This window comes from Ursus arctos, unplaced genomic scaffold, assembly GCF_023065955.2.
Source record: "Ursus arctos isolate Adak ecotype North America unplaced genomic scaffold, UrsArc2.0 scaffold_24, whole genome shotgun sequence".
NCBI lineage: Eukaryota > Metazoa > Chordata > Mammalia > Carnivora > Ursidae > Ursus > Ursus arctos.
In genome coordinates this window covers 32397802-32420815 of record NW_026622919.1, presented here as the reverse complement: position 1 = coordinate 32420815, position 23014 = coordinate 32397802, and the positions used below count along the sequence as shown (strand labels likewise).

At 36.0% G+C, this 23014-nt stretch overlaps 1 protein-coding gene across 2 annotated transcripts in view; it reads right to left on the bottom strand.

The window, feature by feature from the left end:
• Positions 1 to 23014, bottom strand: part of CLTC (clathrin heavy chain) — a 59684-nt gene that overhangs the window by 28186 nt on the left and 8484 nt on the right. For both annotated transcript variants that reach the window (XM_026517470.4, XM_026517471.4), the window contains exons 2-8: positions 11922 to 12129; positions 8870 to 9138; positions 8237 to 8398; positions 5543 to 5656; positions 4950 to 5123; positions 1431 to 1628; positions 497 to 697 (exon numbers count right to left, since the gene is read on the bottom strand). In XM_026517470.4, coding sequence (XP_026373255.1) covers positions 497 to 697; positions 1431 to 1628; positions 4950 to 5123; positions 5543 to 5656; positions 8237 to 8398; positions 8870 to 9138; positions 11922 to 12129 — 1326 coding nt within the window. The remainder of the gene's footprint in view (positions 1 to 496; positions 698 to 1430; positions 1629 to 4949; positions 5124 to 5542; positions 5657 to 8236; positions 8399 to 8869; positions 9139 to 11921; positions 12130 to 23014) is intronic.

Sequence of the window (23014 nt, the reverse complement as noted above, 5' to 3'; positions counted from 1 at the left end):
CACTTGTTAATAGTAGCAAATACAACAATTCTGATAATACTTGGGAATTTCTAAAAGATGTAGTATTTGTATGGTTGAAACTACTCTGCATATCAAGTGTGGGATGTGAGATACAAGAATATATTCTATGTCCAAATGAGTGTTACATATGTTGACAAATATGAATATATACTGAAATAATAAGCATCTCACACCAAACTTTTCCTAAAGCAAAAGGATAGCAATTTGCCTCCAGGTTAGTAGTTTTAAACACCCAGCAATAATCCTGGATTCCATTTAAAAAACTGAACAAAGATACCCTATCTCGACATGCCATAAAAAATAAATACATTTTCAAAAGGTAGTAAGCTAATCCATCTCATACAATGTCCGTCCTTATTCTATTCCTACAAGCAGTAAATAATGGACATTCTGGTGCAGCCTAGATGTTTCTAACTTGCTACCATGGTATTTAAATACAATCAAAGCAAAAGTATGTTAGCATAAGTTAATGTACCTTATCTTCTTTTAACCATTTCTCCAAAAGCTGTTTCCGCCCTTGCTGAAGTACAGGTCTACACAGTTCTAAGGATTCATATTTGTTTAGCTGACCCTGGTCCAAAAGGATTCCAAAGTACTGAAGTAGAGGAGAAGTTTGACCTGGCTGGGCTGGGACACTCTGGAACCGACGGATAGTGTCTGGGGTACGAAGGATTCCCTTTAAGAAAGAGAAATGTGAAAGACTCCTTTTAAAGGTGATCCAACATCACACTAATAACTCCAAGGATCTCTTGGGTCAATCTTAAAAGCATGATTTCATTTACCAATGTAACAAATTCCAAATCTTCCATACACTAAATAGCAAAGATTCAATCAATGTATGTCACACGTCTGGTTCAAGGTTATGAGATTATTCAGAATCAGAAATACACCAATCCAATTACAATGCCAATGTGCAAGAGAACACCATAATCATAAAGTAGTTATAGCTAGCTATTGTCCCAGGTTCACATTAAGTGCAAACTTCATAATACTGATCAGGGTGTAGGGTGTTAATTCAGTCCAACATAATACTAAAGTGATGAGAATAAATTCAGCTAAATTTCAGACAAATCTTCTTCCATAAACTAAACAGAATCTATTTAGCTTTCAAGTTTAGAAATAAAATCAGTAACTATCATTCATGAGGGTAACCAGTGTTGTAACTAAGTAACTGAACATTAATACATCTATGTAAATCATGGCTTACTAGATCTACATAATCTTCTGACACCAAGTTTTAAAAAGCTAACCAAGTCTAGAGGCACTGACAAGTAACTTATACTACAGGAAAATGCAAACTAAAAAGGTTAGTTTCTCTGGGGAAAGCTGGTTCCACTTCTAACATTATTAGAAATAGAACATATTAACATTAATCCAATCATGGCAACTTCATTTCCATAACTATTTACCTTTGGTGCATTAGCAGCTACCTTTGCTGCCTCTGAGTAATTTCCCTGGGCAAAAAGAGCGTTAAATTTCCGGGCAAAGAGTTCTTCAGCACCAGCTAAGTTGTTACGTACAGCCATTCTCAGAGCCAAATCAGGATTTTGTAGGACATTGGTAATATAAGGAATTATGTTTTCTTCTTCCACACATACTGACAGAACCTGCAATTTAAAGATTAATGAATAGCTCCAATGTATTCATTTGGATATCAATGATACCAAATTTGTTTAAAACTGTTTACAACTGAGTTATAAAGCTAATGAAATTGTGACAACTGCATTTTTGTTGCCATAAAAAAAAAATTTAGGGGCACCTGGGTGGCTCAGTCAGTTAAGTGTTTCTTAATTTCAGCTTAGGTCACGATCTCAGAGTCATGGGATCAAGCCCTGTGTCGGACTCCGTGCTGAAGCATGGAGCCTGTTTGAGAGTCTCTCTCTCTCCCCCCCGCCCCGCCCCTCCCCTGCTCCTGTACACACATGCACGTGCATGCTCTCAAAAAAAGCAAGCCCAGGAGAAAGAAGACTAAGGGCTGCTAACCCATTTGGTTGGGGATTCTTAAAATATGGCCATATTTATAATATAAATATAATAATATAAATAACCACCTATTTCATACTATCTTCATACTGTCCAAACTAATTGGTTTGCTATCACCCACTCATTCTTAACAAGGTTAATATCAAAGATTAAGGCTCCCATTTAAGCTGAGCTCTGAAAGGCAGCTCTCCATATAGGTTTATCGACTCTTGGGAGGTAGTGTGAACCACCTACAGGACTATGAAAAAGCTCTGCAATCTAAATGAAATCTAAGGCTCATTTGGAAGAAGTTTAAGGTATATTCCTTTTAACTCTAAGATATTTTTAACAAGGATTTTCAGTAATTTTAATTACATTTACACTCCTAGAGGCCAGATTTACTCAATGAGGGGAGAGATCACTGAATCCTCATACACCTAATATAGTGCAACGTATGCAGTAGGTGCTTAATAAATGTAGCATCGGCAAAGAGCACTTCCTAACTGGTTCTATTTGGAGAACAGTTACTCACCCTTAGTCCTCCTAAAAAAAAATCACTATCACAGAATGCTGCCCTACTTGCCTAAAATCTAAACTACTATCAGCTGACATGAGAAAGGGAGCCTTCACTTCACTATCTACATATCCATTCCTCTCCCCAACACCACAGCTGGTTATACACCTCAGCTTACAATCTACTTACATTATTCCAACAGCACTCCTCATACTATAATTTCTCATCTGTTTCTCAGTCACTATTCCACATAAGGACAGGGACATATCTTTCCTGAGTTGTATTATTAGCACGAGACAGTGTTTTGCCTGCAATAAATGCTTGATATTTGTTAAGTAAATGAAAATGGAAAATTTCTGTCCCAGTACGAACAAGAATGAAAACACAATCTGAGAACTAAATAATCAAAGAGATAGGAAACCGTGTACCCTGCCTGTTCTATTTTGAGAAAAATGAAGACATTTTAACTTCCAAATGCTTTGACTTCTACAGGTCAGAGCCCCCCTACCCCAAAGCTTAGGCTATCCTGTATCTGCCTCACGTCATTCTACTACAAATCAAGACATTAAAGGAAGTAATTACTTGTTCTTTACAGTCATTTGCATTCCAGACTCGCCCCTTAATTTAGTGCTCAGTTCCCAGGAAAAATAAGGAAGATGAACAAATCCGGTTTCAATTACACTGTCTGAAGCTTCCTAACGATTGCTACACCTTCGTCCTCCCCAAACACCAAATCCAGACTCACCTTTATCCTATTTTAGACTGTTCTAGCAGATTTCTAGCAACCAGTACTGAATATCTACAAGGGACAGAGAAGGTTCCTCTACCTCTGAAGTACTCACTCAGTTCTACCAAGTTCAGAATTTAAGCTAGATATTGGCAATAATGTTCTCTTTATTGCTTTTGATTTTTAAACCAATAGAAACCAAAAACTCATTACTTCAGGGCATACGTCCAGCTGCAATTGACTGTGATCAAAAACAAGAGGAAATGCCTTGAGGCTTAAGGTCACTATAAACACCCATCTTCCTACTCAAAGCAACTGGCACAGAAAATTTGTTCGGAAGGAGAATGATCAAAAAATTCTCATAATCAGAGTTATGAATGGCAAACATATATGGTGAAATTTTCCCAGCTACTTTATTACCTTAAAAATATCAGCACAGTAGCAGAAATAAGGAAGTCTTTAGCTTAATAACCTCATAATAAAATTATCACTAACCTAGTTCACCCAAAGGCCAATTCGTTCCTGATTTTTCCAAGAGAGACCCATACAACTGAATAAATGAAAGCTACTGAATTTTTAAAGTTGTTTTAGTGCCAAGACACTGGCTGGTATAGAAATGTAATTTTTATAAAAAGAAAAGCCCCTTTTCTAATAAAGAATAGTGACTGAAGCAGTTAAACAAGCAATTGTAATTCAATGTGATAGATGTAAATGAGGAGGGCTACCTAAATTCTAGGGGCATAAAGCATAAGCACCTAACCAAGTATGGAGATGAGACAGGGAATTGATAGATAGGGAAAGACTTCCCTTTCTCTATAATATTTGCCTCTTTACATATATATCATTTCCCAGAAATTAACAGAACAAAGGAGGGGGGAACCTATCTACGTCCTTTGCTTACTTTCAGGGGAAAACACTAATTTGAAGAAAAACTAGCAAAAGGCAAGATCAGTAACAGTACTGCTTTAAACTTTGAACCATTTTTTAGAAAATAAGATACCTCCTGGTGGAATAATTTTGATCAACTAAAATACTAAGAAAACAGAAAAAGGATCACTTCTGACAATTTCACAATAGCTAATATTTTCCCTATCTAATTGGATAACTTTCCAGGTACCCCGCAATAGCTACTGTAATATATCACTTTCCAACATTAAATATTTAGTAATAATTAAAGAGTTAGGAGAAAAAGAGAAGTAGAAAGAATTCTTTCCCCAGTAGTTGATTGTCTTTAACAACCACAGAAGAGAAAAACCCCTATTAAAAAAAACAAACCACCTGTCAAATGTGACCCTAATTGTTTCTTTGCATGGAAAGTCATTTCTTTCCTTTTTTTTTTAAGATTTATTTATTTATTTGAGAGGCGGGAAGAGGCAGAGGAACAGACTCTTCAGGCAGACTCCCTGCTGAGTGCAGAACCCTACTCGATCCCTGGACCCCACAACCCATGAGATGGACCTGAGCTGAAATCATGAGCCAGACACTTAAAAGACAGAGCCACCCAAGAGTCATTTCTTTTGACAATGAAGACAGATAAACACAATCCTAAGTGGCTATATGTCAAACAGTTTCTTGCTTTGAGTCAGGATCAAAGAGAGACTTTTTATCAAATACGCTTCTGTATTTTTATGTATATATTACTTCTGACATCCAAAACATTTGCTTTTTGGGAAGAAAAAGTCAAGTTAACGGGTCACTGTTTAATTTGTTTCAAGATTTCCTTACTTGTCCCTTTCTGTTTACTCCAATTATTCCAGCTGTGGCTTCATGAGGTGCAGTAACAAAGATTGTTTCTCCACTGATTCTATTCATGTAGATACAGGTACCCGTCTCAAGATCATAGAGGTGGATATAGCCATACTTAGTAATCAAGAACACTACATCATGCTTTTCACTGATCTATATAAAGAAAATCAACAATTCAGTAAAATCATGAATCTACAAAGGGAAAACTTAATTCAATTCCATTTTAGAGATACTAAATTCTAGAACTTTGACAAGAGGCTTATACAAAAAATTAATATATATGGTTTCCTCATTTTTACAGCCATTCACTATCCCAAGCTCTTACAGTAAACAAAGAGCATGAATAAAATGTATAGAAGAGAAAACATAATTTTCAACTTAGGATAACCCAGCTTATGCAATACATGAAAATTAAGAATATTTCTTTACAAAGTTTCACTAATAAACTTTACTATCGAATAAAGGGTATTTTTCTAAGCACTACTAAATTATATCGACTATGAGTAGCAGTTTTGGGATTAATTTTGTTATGAGAAGAGATTTTAAAAGTCCATTTGTTTTGCTTAAAATACCTGCATTGCAACAGGAAAGTCATTTTGTGCTTCTGGAGGGAAGAAAACATCCACTGCCTTCTTTGGAAAGGGCTGGTTTCCTGTAGGTGGTGTGCCAACTTCAATGATATGTAACTGTTCAAAAGAAAATAAAATTGATATAAATCTCGTTCATTTAGCAGTTGATCACGGCAGCTTCATTTGTAGCCCCAGACTGGACACAACCCAAATGTTCTAAAATAAGTGAATATTAAACTATAGTACAACTATACCATGGGATACTCCTCAGTAATTTAAAAAAAAAATTCTCATGAACACTACGCCCAGTGGGGGGAAAAAAATGCCAATTTCAAAGGGTCACATGCTATACAGTTCTACTTACATAGCATTCTTGAAGTGACAATATTATACAAATGCAGAGTAAATTAGGAGTTAGAGACATTGTGGAAGGTGGGGGTGCAAGTGGGTGTGACAATAAAGAAATAGAGGGGGAAAATCTGTGGTGAAAGGATAGTATATAATGAATCTATTCCTTTTAAATGACAGAATGATACAATTGTACCAATGTCAATTTCCAGTTTTTCTATGGTACTATAGCCATGTAAGATGTAACCAAAAACAAGGTAAAGTACACAGGGCTCTTTGTATTGTCTTTGTAGCTTCCTATGTATTCTTTTGAGATTAAAACTTTTAAAAAGCTAATTGAATAGCTGGAGGGATCATACCTCAATCTACCATAAACTAAGGGCACATAATGGTAATATATGACCCAGGAAGGTACTTTCTCATGGCTTTCAATTATAATTTACTATTTCCAAACAGAATCCTAACTTATGTTGTTAAATTCTTCTCTGCCTATACATCTACTCTAACACAGATGGAACGTATACACCTAAGCTGTTTCTCTAATCACATATACCCCATGGATGAGAACATTTTGGTTTAAAATATCTGATGCTGCACATCAACCAGGCAAGAAAAGTAAAAAAATCAAAATAAAAGAGCATTTTATATTTAGCTTAGTCATATCAGGAATGGACTCAAATAAAAAACAATATGGTTTTCAAGATATATACCATATGAAAATTGTAGGGTCTCATCTTTTTTTTTTTTTTTTTTTTTTTAAGATTTTATTTATTTATTTGACAGAGAGAGACAGCCCGCGCGAGAGAGAACACAAGCAGGGGGAGTGGGAGAGGAAGAAGCAGGCTCCCAGCGGAGGAGCCCGATATGGGGCTCGATTCCAGGACCCTGGGATCATGCCCTGAGCCGAAGGCAGATGCTTAACGACTGAGCCACCCAGGCGCCCCGGGTCTCATCCTTAATTAGGATAACTACCCATACTGACAAGAATGGTTTTCTTTCAAAAGCCATTGCAGACTGCTGCAGAGAACACAGCTGCCTTCCAAAAGCCACGGCAGAGTACAAAATATATAGCACAACATATCAAATAGACTCAAGAACACTTAACAGGTTTTCAGATACTAGAAAAATGACATTAAAGTTTTATCCCAGTAGGTCTTTTCAAAAAATATCTCAGCTTTAGGTCTTAAGGATAATATCTGACTTCTAAAACTTACGTGTCTTTTTGTGAAAGTCTATCAATTCAGACCAAAATACCAATGTTTTCTATCCCAGTACTACCAGGCCCGACCCTGGTTAGCTTCTGAGATCAGAGGAAATTGGGCACATTCAGGGTGGTATGGCCGCAGACTAAATACCACTGTTTTCTATCTTTGTCATATTAAGAGGCTGACTGGATCATCCCTCATTTCAGGGATTCTTATTCTGAAATTTTATGCAGAATTTTAACTTTCCATGCATATGCTCCCTCTCTAAGAAGCTATGGATTTCAAACAATCTCTATCTTAACTTTTTTTCTAACTACTTATGGAAGACTTCAGAGATTCTACTCAGGCAGTTACAACAGCAGCTAACGGAGTTTCCAGGTCAGCAGTACTAACTGTGGCAAACAGCAGTGCAGTCAGTCACGATAGCAGCTAAGTCCGCAGACTTCTATGTCAGGGCTTTTGACTGAGAATATGGCGCTGCCCATTCTCCTTTTACTCTTCCTCATTCTTCCCCAAAGCTTGGTCCCTAACCTTCCTAGCTAATTGTAAACTATCCGTTATCTTTTCACTAAACTTTTTATATTCTAATCAACCAGGCCTTGTTTCTACTGTAACTAAGAACCCCAACATATAAAGTACTTCAATTTGTCCAGGTGATTCCAATGTACATCCAGGGCTGAGAAGCTGACTTAAGAAGATATTACTCAACTTTTGGTCCACATCCAGTCACCTAGGGCATTTAAAATATAGATTATGGGTTCCACTTACTGAGTCAGACTCTCTAGATATAAGGCAAACAAATGTACACTGTAGCAACCCTAAACATTCTCATACACAGTAAAGTTGAAAAACATCAAATTAAGGCCCTTGGTAAAGGTAAGCAAAATACAGTGTCACTATAAACAGCTGTATAAAAAAGTTGTTAAAGAACATTCATTTTAGACAAGTATCATTAGGAAACATTATTTATTTTAGATAAGCATCACTAGAAGCAGAATTTAAACAAAGTTACCACAAATCTGAATATTAAAAACAAATTAACAATGAAGGGAGAAAACTATTTTGAAATTAGAGGACTAATTAAATTAGTAGAGAGACAAAGACAAGTTCTTACAAAAAAACAATTTCCAAAGCCAAAACTTACCTTCCCTCCGGCTTGACCCCGTACTGCAAAACAAAACAACGTTGATTCTTCTGCATTTCCTTCCATTTTAAACTGCGCAAAGCTAGCTGCATGTCCTTCAATGGGCTGAGACACTTTCCTATCTACAGAATATAACTGCATAGCTCCCACCACACGATTTTGCTACAAAGGAGCAAAGAGAACAAAGTTTGGGGACCCAATTAATCTATGGCTCCCAAGAGTCATCAACCAATAAAATAATTAAAATGCTTTATATCACCTTTGGCAGGATTTATAATTCTTTGTAAATTTAGTCTCTCAATGTAGATTTGATACCTCTTAATTTAAAATTTGGCTCCAACATTATCTTATTAAAGATTAATATGAATATTTAATATGTGCCTCAAAAACAACCATTTCTTTACAGTATCTTGAAAAAAAAAGAATCACTTGGTAAGAGTATTCTGAAAATGTATGTCAGTATAAAGCCATTAAGCTAGCAAGCTTTATTTCTTAAAAAAGAAACAAAAAAAAGGCTTTCAAAATAAGTCTGATTCACCAGGACTAAATACAGAAGATGTAATTTCAAAATATACTACATTCTGCTCACATTAATTCTCTATACCTTTTATTAAACACCTAGAAAATTGTTACCTGTGCAGATATGCCAGTCAGAAGTAACCACTTTTGCTTTGCATCTGTACGATAATTGATAATCTGGCACCCTGCAAGGCTAGAATGGCGATCAAACATTTTTACTGGCTGGGACTCTCCTTCCATACTCCAATGATAAACTGCATTATCCGTAACAAGAGCAACCGTATTCAAAGAGATCCACTTCCAGAAGGTGACATCATCAGTCATGGTATGGGCCTTCATTTTACTTTTCATTTCAATGTTAAATATCTGAAGAGTTTTCCCAGCTAAAAACAAAATTAAGAATTATGAATCATTAAGAAAGCAAAGTTCAGGATAAATTATCTAGCTAGACTATCTCTGTAACAAGACCTGTAACTTCAAAATAAAATGGCTCTATCAGGAGACTAATAACCAACTACAGAAGTCACACTGATAGAGCAGCAACCTTTGAAGAGATAGCTGAAACTACGCCAACAATCTATCTCTACAGCTGAAGCAATTACCTCTACTCAAATCTCATTATCTCTACTAAAGACATTTTAAAATAAATAGTATGACTTCTATAGAATTCTAAATCCCAACTGAAAATGAGTCTGAAGACTTAACAGTGATGATAAATAAGGTTGTAGCCTTCATGCTGATAACTGAGAATGTTTATGCATAAACTAAGTTAGTTGTAGGTACACAGAACAAAGCAAATCTCATACAAACACACAGGGAAAATGTCTACTTTCAAAGGCAGTCATCCCCCATCCAACCAAGTCTTGTGGAAACTGCCTTTTGGAGGAGGATCTACTTCAACTCTGCCTTGTACCAAGCACATAAGAGAAGTACATGCTACATCTCATTGGTTTAAGATACAAAGGAAAAGGTAGAGGTGCTGGAAAAAAAGGAGACAAAGAAGGACAGTTTCAGATGCTGTTAATATGCTGGAGATACAAACAAAATTCAAGCTTCATCCAATTACGACAGCAAACACTTAGTAAAAGAGGATGAAATTTGCCTCGAGTGTTGTTAAGAGTTCACGGAGTCAGATGCAAAGGCTTATACTTGTAATTTTAAATCCATCAGAACAAAAAGTGATTTGGTCTAAATTAACAGAGTCAAAGCCCACAGCAATCTCAAGGCTAGCTAATCCAGATTAGTCCTTAGAGACTAAGGAAAACTCCATTCCTGAGCCACAGAGAATCTGGCTCTTGAAAAAACAAAAACTGTTAGGATAGCGGGAGGGGAGGGAGAGCTGGCAGAATGGGACACAAAACATACAGCTTTGTACCATGACCCTTCTTACACATGTGTAAAAACTTCTTCCATAAAACAATGCTATTCCCATCCCACACAATATGTAAACCACAACCAGACTTGAACAATTGTTAAAGTTATAGTCCTGTTTATAAAAAGAAGCAAAGGGTTTAAAATTGGCTTCAGAGGGAAGCAATATTTGGGAATGACTGACTTTCCTTTGCTGCCTTTCCCAGCCCCTAGTTAACAGACTTTTATTTATTTATTTTTACACAAAAGGGGTTGGAGTGTATGTATGTAGGGTGATTTGGGCAGAAGGGTAAGATGACAGCTTAACTCTGTAACATAGACATACAGGCACAACTCTATAATGCTATTATTATAATGCTCTGAACATCTTTTCAATTTATTCTTTTTATATAACAGGACAATAACTAATACAATCTAATTTAAGATAACTCACCATCTGCACACATAAGAAAGCATTAAGAAATGTGATAAGATAACAATAACATTAAAAATAGAAAAGAATTGTGAGAAAAATAAAACGATGGCCTTTTAATAGAGCGGTGTGAGAGTTGCTAAGCATCTGAATCTAAATTCTTTAAGGAGGCTGAAGGGAGCTTAATACTTTAAAGTATAATACATGTATTGTTTAACAGACACAAGAAGCTTGCTGTCATAAAACATGTGGTCCCAGGTGAAAGCTGGACCGTCTTTCCTTAAGACGAGATCAACAACTCCTATCTTGGATATGTAATGGTGACATAGTTATTTGACTATGCTTGCCTCCAACCCTGCATTTAATTTCCGATCAGTATCACTACCAAATACAAAGTTTAAATTATGTGAAGCAAAATCTGTTTAAAAATCTCAGCATCTTTAACAACTCACCCACGAATTTATCAAGAAATTACTAGGAACCTGAACTCCTCCTCCTACTACCAAGAAGAAAAACAAAGCAAAATACAGACAATTAAATGCCTTTTTTAGAGTCAGCCAGCTTGTCACCTAGTCCTCCCACAAACTTCTGTTTTAAAGGGTCAATTACATTCTCACTCTACAGTTCAAAGGAAAAAAACTAATATAGGCTCCCAGACAGTATGAGCTTCTTGGAACTGCTTAGATTGTCAGGTTGTACAGTTCCCTACTGTGAGAAAAAGTTAGTCTGAATAAACTCTAACACCCTTGATCCCAAAGCTTTAATGTCCATCTAAATATATACACACTTTTAACAATCAGTATAAATTTAAGACATTTTTTAAAAAATAGGCTCCACACCCAACGTGGTGGGGCTTGGACTCATGACCCTGAGATCAAGAGTAGTATGTTCTACCCACTGAGCCAGGCAGTCACCCAATTCAAGGCATTTTTAGAACTTGATAATCTAAATGAAACACACACCTGAAGTATAAAAAAGGCACAGCATAAATGTTAAGTTTATCTTCATAACAAAATTCTGCAATGTTTAAGTACTAATATTAAGTATATTTTATTCCAGAATATGAATCACTAATTTCTTGTCTTCTGTACATGGAGTTATATTTTTAGCAGTCTTGTCACACTGGAGGTATAAAATGTAAATTCGTTCAATTCAAAACTTAAAATTTTTCCAAATAGTCTATGCTGAGTAGAAAGCAAGACATTTCACAGAAACATGCCAAGTTGTGAAAGCAGTTAAAATCAAATTTAGTAATAGATTTAATTTTGCAGATTTAACCAAATTTAATCAACATACTAAAAAAGGTAAATCCTAATTACTGTATCTGAATAAATTAACATAGGGGAAAAAAAGAAAGAAATAAATCCCCACAATCTTTTATACCTTTCAATGCAATTACTTTGCTAGCCGGATTCATGATGGCGCTGTCTGCTGAAATTGGTCTTCGAATTGGATTACTTGGGTCATTCATATCAATGATTACCACCTGGGCCTGCTCTCCTACTTTCTCTCTAATGCAGATGAATTTGTCTGACTCCATAGTTAGGGTACTGAAGCCAATGTTTGCTGGGTTTATACCCAGGTTCTGGAGCTGGGGGAAAAAACAAAAACATAATAAATCATGTTACAAAGTGAATCAGAAAGACTTGACATTCATGTATTGTCATCATTACACATCCTCCTTTAACCATTAATGCTTTAAGGTCAACAGTGACAACTCCATTATATTCATTCAAATGAGGCAATTGATAGCCAAATGATGGCTCTTTTATTCTTCCAACATATACGGCATTCAATTATCTTGTTATAACCTTGTAGTTTTGACTAGAGATTAACTAGTAGTTAAAATTAAGAGGCAGAACAAGTACATAAAAGAGTAAAGGAATGAGCTACACCTAAGAGCTAGTCTTTGTGGCTCAGGGCATCTGAGGTCACCCATGTTTCTTGATTTAACCTCCCTTAACCCCTTTAATATTTAGCGGTCACTTGCTCACATGCATTGTACTTCAGGAAACTGAAAATTCACCATAAAAAGATTTAAAATTTCAGAGTTCTTATCTAAAGGAACTCATACTAACAAAAGCAGACAGACAAGTAAACAATTAGCAATGCTTTGCAAAAAATACCAAAACGAAGATATGTAAGAGGGACCTTGTCAAAGGCCCACAGCTAAGGGAATGTTTTCAAGGAAGGTAGACAAGAGAATGAACAACAGAAAGAAGAACAGATACTAGGGCCTAGAGATGTGAAAGGGTAATCTGCTAAGGAAAATACAAGTACTTCTGTTAACACTGGGAGTACACACTTATGAAAGGCTTGCAGAAAAAAAGAATTAAGGTTTTAAAGGCAAGCAAGGGCCAGACTGATGAGCTAAATGTACCGCAGTTAAGAATCCTGAATGTCTTCTATAGGCAAAGGAAGGTACTTAAAGGTTTTAACAAGGAAAATGATGGAATCAGATTTGCTTTGTATACTCAAAAGATATTAAAATATTTGCTAAATAAGGAGGATCTAAAGATAGTAGGTGTCTGAAAACCCATTAAGTGTGTAAGATAAAAAGGCACTTGCTAGAAGGAGGGCTCTACCAGACTGGGTCATTAATATTCTGGGTGACTAAATATAGTATGACAGATTAAGTCCCACTAAAAAATTACCAGAAGGTTTTATTAGCCTTGACCAGACTAGTGTTTTTTTCTTTTCTCCAATGTATAATAAGTTCACATGGAACAAAACACAAATAAAAATGAAAAAGTGCTGGTGGAACAAGTCTTCCTTCTGCCTGAGTCACCCAGATTCCCTCCTCAGAGACCACGACTGTCATTACTTTCTTATGGACTGGCTGAGCCAAAGTTAACTGTATTTTATCTAAATTCTTCTGTCAAATTCTAATAGGACTAATTATAACCAGGCCAGGATCTGAATAAAATACAACATAAGATTAAGAGACTGCACTTCACTTTCACTTTCCTCTTATACCTCAATGACTGCAAGCACAACCAGTTATAATGTGTAGTTACAGTAACTTAGGTACTGAATACCACGGCAAGGAGTCAAGCAATTGTTTAACTATTAATACAAACATGGTAATAAAAGAGAAGATTAACTGGCTTTACAAACTCAAGTATACCCTGCAATGCAAGGCAAGTATACAAGCGTGAGATAAGTAATTTATAATAAATTTGGTTACAATAAAACTTTATAAAATATTAATTTTCATTTCTTCCTGACTTTAACTTTATAGTAACTTTTAGGTCCAGAATTAATGAAGGAAGATAAAGAGGTCTCCAACCACATATAAAGGGACTGTGGGTGGGCTTCCGGAGGCCAAGTTGTCCACCTAGTTTCAGAGGTATATACATCTATTTTTCTGAGTGGACAGTCCTCAAACTCTTGTAAATCTAATCCAGTTACCTTTCTAATAGTTGTGGAGAATAAATTCCAATGGCTCCCAGATCACCTAGAACTCTATGTGTAAAAGCAACACATTATCTTCTTAACTGTTTTGTAAAATAAGAGTTCTATGTTTCTAAGTCACTATACCAAACATTCACATAAGACAAGCTTAAGTCCTACAATGTTGAGAAAGAGTAAAAATTAAGTGTTAGTCAAATAGTAGCTAACTGAATCCCAAATTATTCCTCAGAGGCAGGTACAACTATAAGAAAAGAAAACTATTAGGAAAGAGAGAAGAAGAAAAAAAGAAAAATCAAAAAAACTTTCTTTCTTATACCCGACTAGGTCCCCAAATAAATCAGTCAAAAAAGCATGTTGTCAACAGTTAGCACCGACCTTCAGACTCAGGGCTGTTTTATTTGCAGAAAAAGCAGATTTGGTTACAAATGGGTGGGGTTCTTGCACTCCTTGCAATCTATATAATCTTACATTCTTTTCTCATTCTTCATTTACACATTCTACCAAGAAAGCTATGCATATATATTTTTGATCTTCTCTACCAAGAATGTACTAGTGCTATTCAAAATACTCCACATGAAATAGACATACATGCTGTATTTAAAAAACAAAATTAAACAAGAGGCAAGTGTCACACTCTCACCAATTCCACACGATTAAACATTTTAAAAAGCATACTTAAGTAATCCCCATTTACACTACTACACAAGAAATTGCTCCCTCCTAAAAAGCTTCTCCCAGTTGTTAGGGTAAGTGACAGGAACTTCAAGTGACATATTCCTATCAGCTAACAAAGTTATACTTGATTCCACTTCTTCAAATAAGGTCAGTGAGATTTTTCTTTCCTTACTAGTGATACTGTTCAGTGTAAGCGCTCAGAACACTCACCAATTCTTCCTGTATTTTCCTACGACATATTCAAAAGGGAAACATTCCCCAACACACAGTAAAAGGACAAGACACAATCATTAACAGCAGTTTTGACTTAGGTACATCCTTAAAATAGATCATATAAAAGGGTTATTATAGATAACTATGTTTACTAATATCTGTACAGATAAAAACTTAAAATGCAACAATGTTTTTTAAAAAGGTATTATTTTCAACAGCATAAACTAACCATAAAAAATTCTTAGTCAATTATAAAAGTCTGATGGTATAGGAACTATCTACCACAGAAGCTGTGCAACAAACCACTAACAAACTCAGAGGACATAAAAGAGTCTCCAAGCTTAACAGCTATTTTTAGAGAATACACAATAATATCCAAATTCTGGCTACATTTTTTATAGTCTCAATTGGCAAAATGTTGCTACTATTGAAGCTGGGGATATTCTGTTTTGCTATATGCTTGGAAATTTTCAGTAAAATTTTGACTTCAAAAAAATTTTTTTTGATTATAAATTAAAAAAAAATATGGAATCAATAAACTCAGGTCCAAGAAAAGGGGTTACTTATTTTTTTGAATAGTTATTACATGCATATGGCAAAGTATTCAAACAGTACAAAAGGGTATACTATGAAAAGTCAACCACCTATGTTTCCAGTAATACCTCTCTCCCCCCAGCAATTAGATGCTTTTCCATTTAAAGACAGCTTTGTATATCCAAAGTATACTTTAAGGGAGGATTTCATCCTCCCTTAAAAAAAGAAACAACACTAATAGCACATGCACAAAACCATACAAATTATCAACTGCTCCCTTTTGAAAGAAAACCAACTCGAATGTTGCAATTCATTTGATTTCCAAACTACATTTTGGGTCCTGGTCCGTAAGTGGCACTACTGCAGGACTTGACACTTACGCCTAGTTTAGTTTCCAAAATGTTTCAGTAAACAAATTTACTGTTAATCAGCCAACTCAAAACTCTAGAGAGTCCTGGGGTTACATGTTAGAAATAACACAAAAATGGGGCACCTGTGTGGCTCAGTTGGTTAAGTGCCTGCCTTCGGCTAGGGTCGTGATCTCGGGGCCTTGGGATCAAGTCCTGCGTCAGGCTCCCTGCTCAGTGGGGAGTCTGCTTCTCCCTCTCCCTCTGCCCCTACTTGTGCTCTCTCGCTCAAATAAATAAAATCTTAAAAAAAAAAAAAAAAAGAATACAAAAATGTTTCTTTTTCCTTCTCACCCCAATTTGGATTAACATGCCTATGGGGAAAAAACACTACATTCTTAATTTTTGTAGTGTGACATAGTATTTCAGATTCCCCATTATCTAGAGAACACAGAAGGTTCTTCATTCAAGTAGACAATTAGTTTAAAATTTATAACTTTGATTATAAAGTACAAGTGCCATCCAAAATTGGTTGGTTCTGTGGATTTTTCATAAGAAAAAAATGTCTGGGTTTAGTCCCGGTTTTGCCACATAAATGATCATGGGGAAATCAGTAATCTGTGTATCTGTTTCCTCTTCTGAAACATCTGAGATCCCAGAATTGTGAGGATTTAATGCAGAGCACTTAGAACAATGTCCGACACATAGTAAAGGCTCAATCGATACTGTTAGTACACACAACACATCAGTACTTAGGCCAGCTCAAAATCAGCTTTTTTTGTATTTACATTTTACTATCTGCTTAATTCAGCTGTCCTACAGGTTGCTCGAAACACTGGGTGTGAATATCTTTTGACTACTGATAATAGATTAGTGGTCTCTGGGTGCTTAACTTACTCAGACACTGTGAAATGCCTTAAAAAAAATAGGGAATTACACTTAAAAACCTTCAATTCTGTTCTTTAATTTGACTAAAGTTAGGTAGAGACCAGAATCTCCAAAACTACATAACATTTTCATGCTAAGTAACCCTGTTTTATTTTAATTCGTATTTTTAGGTGCACCATGGAACATCATTAAGATTTTCTAACAAACTTGGCAAATATGCCTCTAACACCTTTGCTGAGGAAGCAAGCTGGGAAAGCTAATGCAAACAGATGGCATAAGGTCAGTATCATCAAAAATTCTCTTTGCCCTAAAGAGCTCAAGACTAAAAAAGAAGGTAAAAGGTAAACCAAGCATAGAATTTCTCTCCTCAACGTGCAGAAAAGTTTAAGGCACCTGGTTCAAAGACCACACAAACCTATACCATACCTTTCCAAAACCAGAGTTTCCCAATCATCCAATACCGTACAATTCCAGGTCAATTTATCCAACTAAACTTTAAGCTCTTCAAATAAAAGAACTTTCTTAAGGAGTGAAACCCTCTTCCATCTTTTTGTCTTCAATATGTCTAACTAATGTTACAGAGGTGACAATCACCTTACACCGAAAGATAGCACTTCTTTTGCTATACATACACTGCTAATTACTTTTCAGGACAATTATACATTAAAGGAGGTTTATGAAATCAGGAGTCAACACCAGTATAAATAAAAAATATAAAAGACCAATGAAATTTTTAAAAAGTCAGTCTTCTGCAAGTATTACAATAATTGATTCAGGGAAGACTCATCAATGGATACTAAAATTTATGGATGAAACTTCCTCCCTTAGGTAACTGTAGTGTCGTTATATAAGACAGATATTTACAGAGTCTCACACTATTTCCCAAGATACTTATTACAAAAGAGAAGAGGTGTGCCTGGGTGGCTCAGTCAGTTAAGGGACTGACTTTGGCGCTGGTTATGATCTCAGGGTCCTGGGATTGAGCCCCATGCTGGGCTCCCTGCCCAGTGGGGAGTCTGCTTCTCCCTCCCCCTCTGCCGCTCCCCCTGCTTGTGCTCTCTGTCAAATACATAAAATCTTTAAAAAAAAAAAACCAGAAGTTAAAGTGCATGATAGCTTGAATTTCTCTAAAATGTTTAAAAGAAAAAAAGCAAATATTGCAAAATATCAAAAATCTAAATGACTGGGATATAGCTCTCCCTAGTCTTACATGAAAGCTTGCAAATTTATTTTTTTTAAGTTTTTAAAAAGGATTAAATTCTGTCTTATAAGGTTACAGAAACTGAAAATTAAATTGTGAGGAATAGATTTTTACTAGGCAATTTACCTGTAGGGCAGGGAGGAACAATACAACTTTCAAATGGTAAAGACGATAATCAAACCAAAGAGTGATATAATTCAAGTGTAAGAGTTACGCTCTGTAAAGGAGTTGTATACCGGATGTCTGCCCAATCAGAACTAAGAGGTTCGCTGCACTTATACTGTCCAAGATAGTGGCCACTGGTCACATGCAGCTATTCAATTTTAAGTCAATAAAATCTAATATTCAGTTCCTCAGTCACACTAGTCCCATTTCAAGTACTCAAGAGTCACATGTGTCTACTGTATTGGAAAGCACAAAACATACAACTAATGAAAAGCATTGTTTTCAGACATTTTCTTGGGAGTCTAACAAACAGAAAAGGAAAATTTCTTTAACATTAAACTCCAGCAAAACATGAAGAACAGTTGATAAAGTTACACAAGAATTTCAAATAAGACAAGGAGAAGCAGGAAAAAGAACTTGCAAGTTTCAGAGTCCAGACAGCCACAGGAGGCTTGGGGGGAAAAAATCTGCAAAGTTCAATACTAGCAGAAGTGAGAACCAAGAAAAACTCCTCAATCTGGGTGCCTCTTTCCCCTCAAGAAATCACTAGACTTTCAAATAGCGAAGGCCCAGGGTTATAAAAGACTGAGGAAGTGCAGATGTAATAAGATGCAAATTATTCAAAGAACATGAAAAAAAAGAGGCCTGGAGCGCCTCGGTGGCACAGTGGTTAAGCGTCTGCCTTCGGCTCAGGGCGTGATCCCAGCGTTACGGGATCGAGCCCCACATCAGGCTCCTCCGCTATGAGCCTGCTTCTTCCTCTCCCACTCCCCCTGCTTGTGTTCCCTCTCTCGCTGGCTGTCTCTCTCTCTGTTGAATAAATAAATAAAATCTTAAAAAAAAAAAAAAAAGAATACATTAGTGATCAGCCTATGAAAATATTGTTAAAGGGACTAAATGGACTATGGACATATGTAACCCAATGGTATACATTTATTAAAAAAGGAAGAAAATGCTAGCAGAAGACAATACAACCAAGTAAAACCATGCTATTTTTCAATGCCTAATTCTTGGACTGAAGAGGAGACTCTCTGTTAGCAGTCTCAGCAATCACAATTGTTTGTGCCTACAAACATCATATAATTAAAGGAATATTAGTCTTGCTTTAAGCCTACTAATTTCAACCAGCAATTGTCACATTTGATCAAATAGGAACATTCACTGAAACAGCCTTCTTTAGAAGCATACTCAGGGAGATTGCTTCCTATTGAACGACTAGCAAACTCAGAACAGGACTCATTTACCAGCTGTATCAGCTGAAAATCAAAATACCGTAAAACTTGTGTTTATGACAGCATTACTAAGAACTTGTGCTTCACAATTAGTGCTTGGCTTTACACTTTTCAGATCCTTCCTCCTTGTTTCATCTGATAGTTAGAATGGAAAGGAAGTATGTATGAGCTACTACATTTCAGATGAGACTATTCTGTAAGTGGTCTATGTAAATAACCCTATTTCAGTGACCTTTTCTGTAAATGAATCTTGCATCTTGATAAAGATAATAGATGTTACCACTACAGTTAAGAAATCAATAATTTGAGAGAGACCTGCTGATACTTGGATATCACTCAATGCACTTATTTTGAAGTTAAGTGCCTAAAGATTTGGTTAACTTCCTATCCCAAGTATTTCACTCAGCATAATTTCCTTTAAAAGTCCCTAAACATCCTCTACCTTCACTAGTATCAATCACAGTGACAAAAAGTGCTGACAGCAGTCACTTCATGGAGCCCTTGAAACTAGCTATGAAACCAGCAGAATGTCAAATAAAAGCTGCAGTTTCTGGCTTCTACAGGAAATGAAGAAAAATGCTGAGAATGCAGGATTCCTTTAGTTCTTCCATCAACAGGATACTGGCCATTGTTTTGTGTGCTCCACACATTTCAAGCAAGTAAAAATGCCTTTAACTCTTGCTGACCCTTTGTTTCTACTCCATGTTAGCTTCTGAGGCAATCACTGTCTCTTAGGAGAATGCAACTCTGGTCACTCCCTCCAAAATTAAGTACTACATTCAAGAAGGAACCAGAGTTGGACTGTAAGACTATTAGCTTTGGCAGATTATCAGGAAACTCAAGAGCATTTTTCCTACTTGTAGCCAACTACTGACTGGAAAATTTAAAAACTTTAAATTTGACTCATTCTTAAAAAACAATCCAATAATTAGATGAAATGTCACACACTGATTTTGATCAAGCTGCAGGGGACTATAAGGAAATTTTTATGCCCCAAATCTTGCAGACTCTCCAAAGTTATGCCCTTTTCTGCATAAATGCCATTCAGCTGGCACAAAACAAGTGAATGCTACCAAAGCCATGACTGATTATAGGTGTGTACATATGCGTGTCAGGGGTAGGGGGACGGGCGAAAAGTCATAGTTTATCCAAACATTCTTCTCAAACAACTAGAAATGAGGCTTACTTTGAGGGTTCAAGATTGTGCTGACTTAACATAAAAAACATTAAAGGATGATATGACTGTCCAGAGGCAGACACCAAAGGCTTGGTTTCCTGGTATAAGTAACTACAACATCTGGTCAGTTTCCTTACTATTAAAACTGTAAAGGTTACAAAGAAACTTAATTCTATGACACAACTTCCCAAAAAGTATTTTTAAGTGGGAGCCCAGTGATTCAGCTCAACCCTGTAACTGCTACTACTGCTGCACAGACATGTCTTTTTCTACCCTATACCGACAGACCTGCTAGGAAATTAGACATTACGCAGTTATTGCTAATTTTTCTACTTGGAGCAATCATTTAAAGCATAATCAGCACGTAGGTACTAGAAGTTACAAGACCAGAACCATTTTTTTACATTTCAGTCACTGAAATATTTCCTTGTGAACCTATATGCCAAAAATTCCAAGTTCAACAGAGTGAATGAATTAACAGCAAGAAGTTACAAGCTTTCTCAAAATCATTTAATATTAACAAATTCAGGAAGTCTGAAACGTTAAAATGACTAAATGACCAGGATTTATTTTCTAATATCTACTGACCATCTATTATTTGGCAACTTAACATCAATTCAATATTTTATAACCTACTACTTTTGTGTGAAACTGCCTTTCTTTACTTTGTGTTAAGCTACAAATTTCATTACTACTAAGGTAACAACCTATAGGGAAAATAACAAGTTTTAGGCTCAGAGGGTTTTGAGTGTACAATTTGTAGCTCAAGTCTTCTAAAAAGTGGAAAAAACTTTCCATCCCCAAGCTCTATAGATACTGCTTCACTGTCTGACATTCAAAATTAAAAAACATAAGACCACCTTGACTTTTTGGTCAGGGACAGGGTATGCTCTGGATGCTTGCAGATTTTTTTTGTTTTTAAATTCATGGTACTAAAACTTCCCCAGGCCTGTCTCAAACACTGAACCCTTTAAATCTTGCTTCTTCCTTCTATCAGTTACATTTTCTTTCATTGTCTGAAAAAAAGCTTCCATTCCAATTATTTTTGTTTCTATAGTTGTTAGATTCGTAACCTATTCTGTCACACCTCCTCTTGTTTTAATTCTGAGATTTCTCTCTAAATTCAAAATCTTCAAAAAATTCAAGTTAATCTTCCACATTGCTGATTTCCACAGGGGCAATTCTCTTGTGTCCAGGATCAACTGCTTCTGTATATATTCTATTACTGCAGCCTTTTATCTCCATGGGTCTTTCTACTCATATCAAGTTTTCTTTATATGCCACAGATGATGCCAACAGTTTTCTGAAGTTTTCTTCCAGTTCCAGTAGAAAAAAACCCTTTTATTTCCTCAAGATTTCTTCCTAGTTCTACAGTATTTTTTCCAATAATCACACATTTAAACAATTAATGAGCAGCTACTGTATGCCAGACACTACACTAATACAGAGAATTCTACAATAAATGTGGTATGGCCTCCTCTACTCAGTGTGTAACAAGCCCATAGCAATTACAAGGGTGCCTTGAGGTTACAAGAATGCATGCCTAGCCCAAATATATGTGGGAGTATACACAATGTCTCAGAAGAAACAGAAATACAACCTGAAGCAGGACACACAATTTAAGGGAGGACAGAGCTACAAACTTGGGAGAGAACAGAACTAAAAATACCCTATGTGCCCAAATAGGGTATTCACTTTAGCAAGTAAACTATTCCCTGGACACTCAAAAGAGCTTTTGACTAGTATCAGAATGTGGAAAAACTAGAACTCTCATACACTGCTGGTAGGGATGTAAAATGGTGCAGCTGCTACGAAAAACAGTTGGGCAATCCTTCGAAAAATTAAAACAGTTCTAAACCATATGACCCGGCAATCCCACTCCTAGGTATATATCCAAAAGAACTGAAAACAGTTATTCGAACAAAAACTTTAATGTTCATAGCAGCACCATTCATTCATAATAGCAAATGGGTGGAAAGAACCCAAATGTCCATCAACTAATGAAAGGACAAACAAAATGTAGTATATCTATTCAATGGCGTATTATTCAGCCATTAAGGAATGAAGTACGCATACATACTGTAACATGGATGAACCTCAAACATTAGGCTTAGTAAAAGTTAGACAAAAAAGGTCACCTATTATATGATTTCCCTGATAGGTAAATCCATAAAGAGAGAGCATTTTAGTGGTTGCAGGGGATGGGAGGGGGGGTGGGAATGAGATACTGCTGAATGAATTCGGGGCAATGAAAATGTTTCGGAACTAGATACAGGTGATGGTTGTACAACGTTGTGAATGTATTAAATACCATTAAATTGTTCACTTCAAAATGGCTAATTTTAAGTTATATGAACTTTATCTCAATTTCAAAAGAACTTTGGCCCTGTTAATATAAATTCTTCGGGATTAGAAAAACTTAATATATAGTTCAAGTAGTCATTTGACTTAGTTTACAAAGACATTAAAAATTATAAAATAAACTTAGAGGGGCACCTGGCAGACTAGGTTAGTAGAGTAGATGACTCTTGATCTTGGGGTCATGATTTCAAGCCCCACATTGGGCATGGAGCCTACATAAAAATAAATATACAAAATTATAAAATAGTTTACCTGAAAATGTTTTTCAG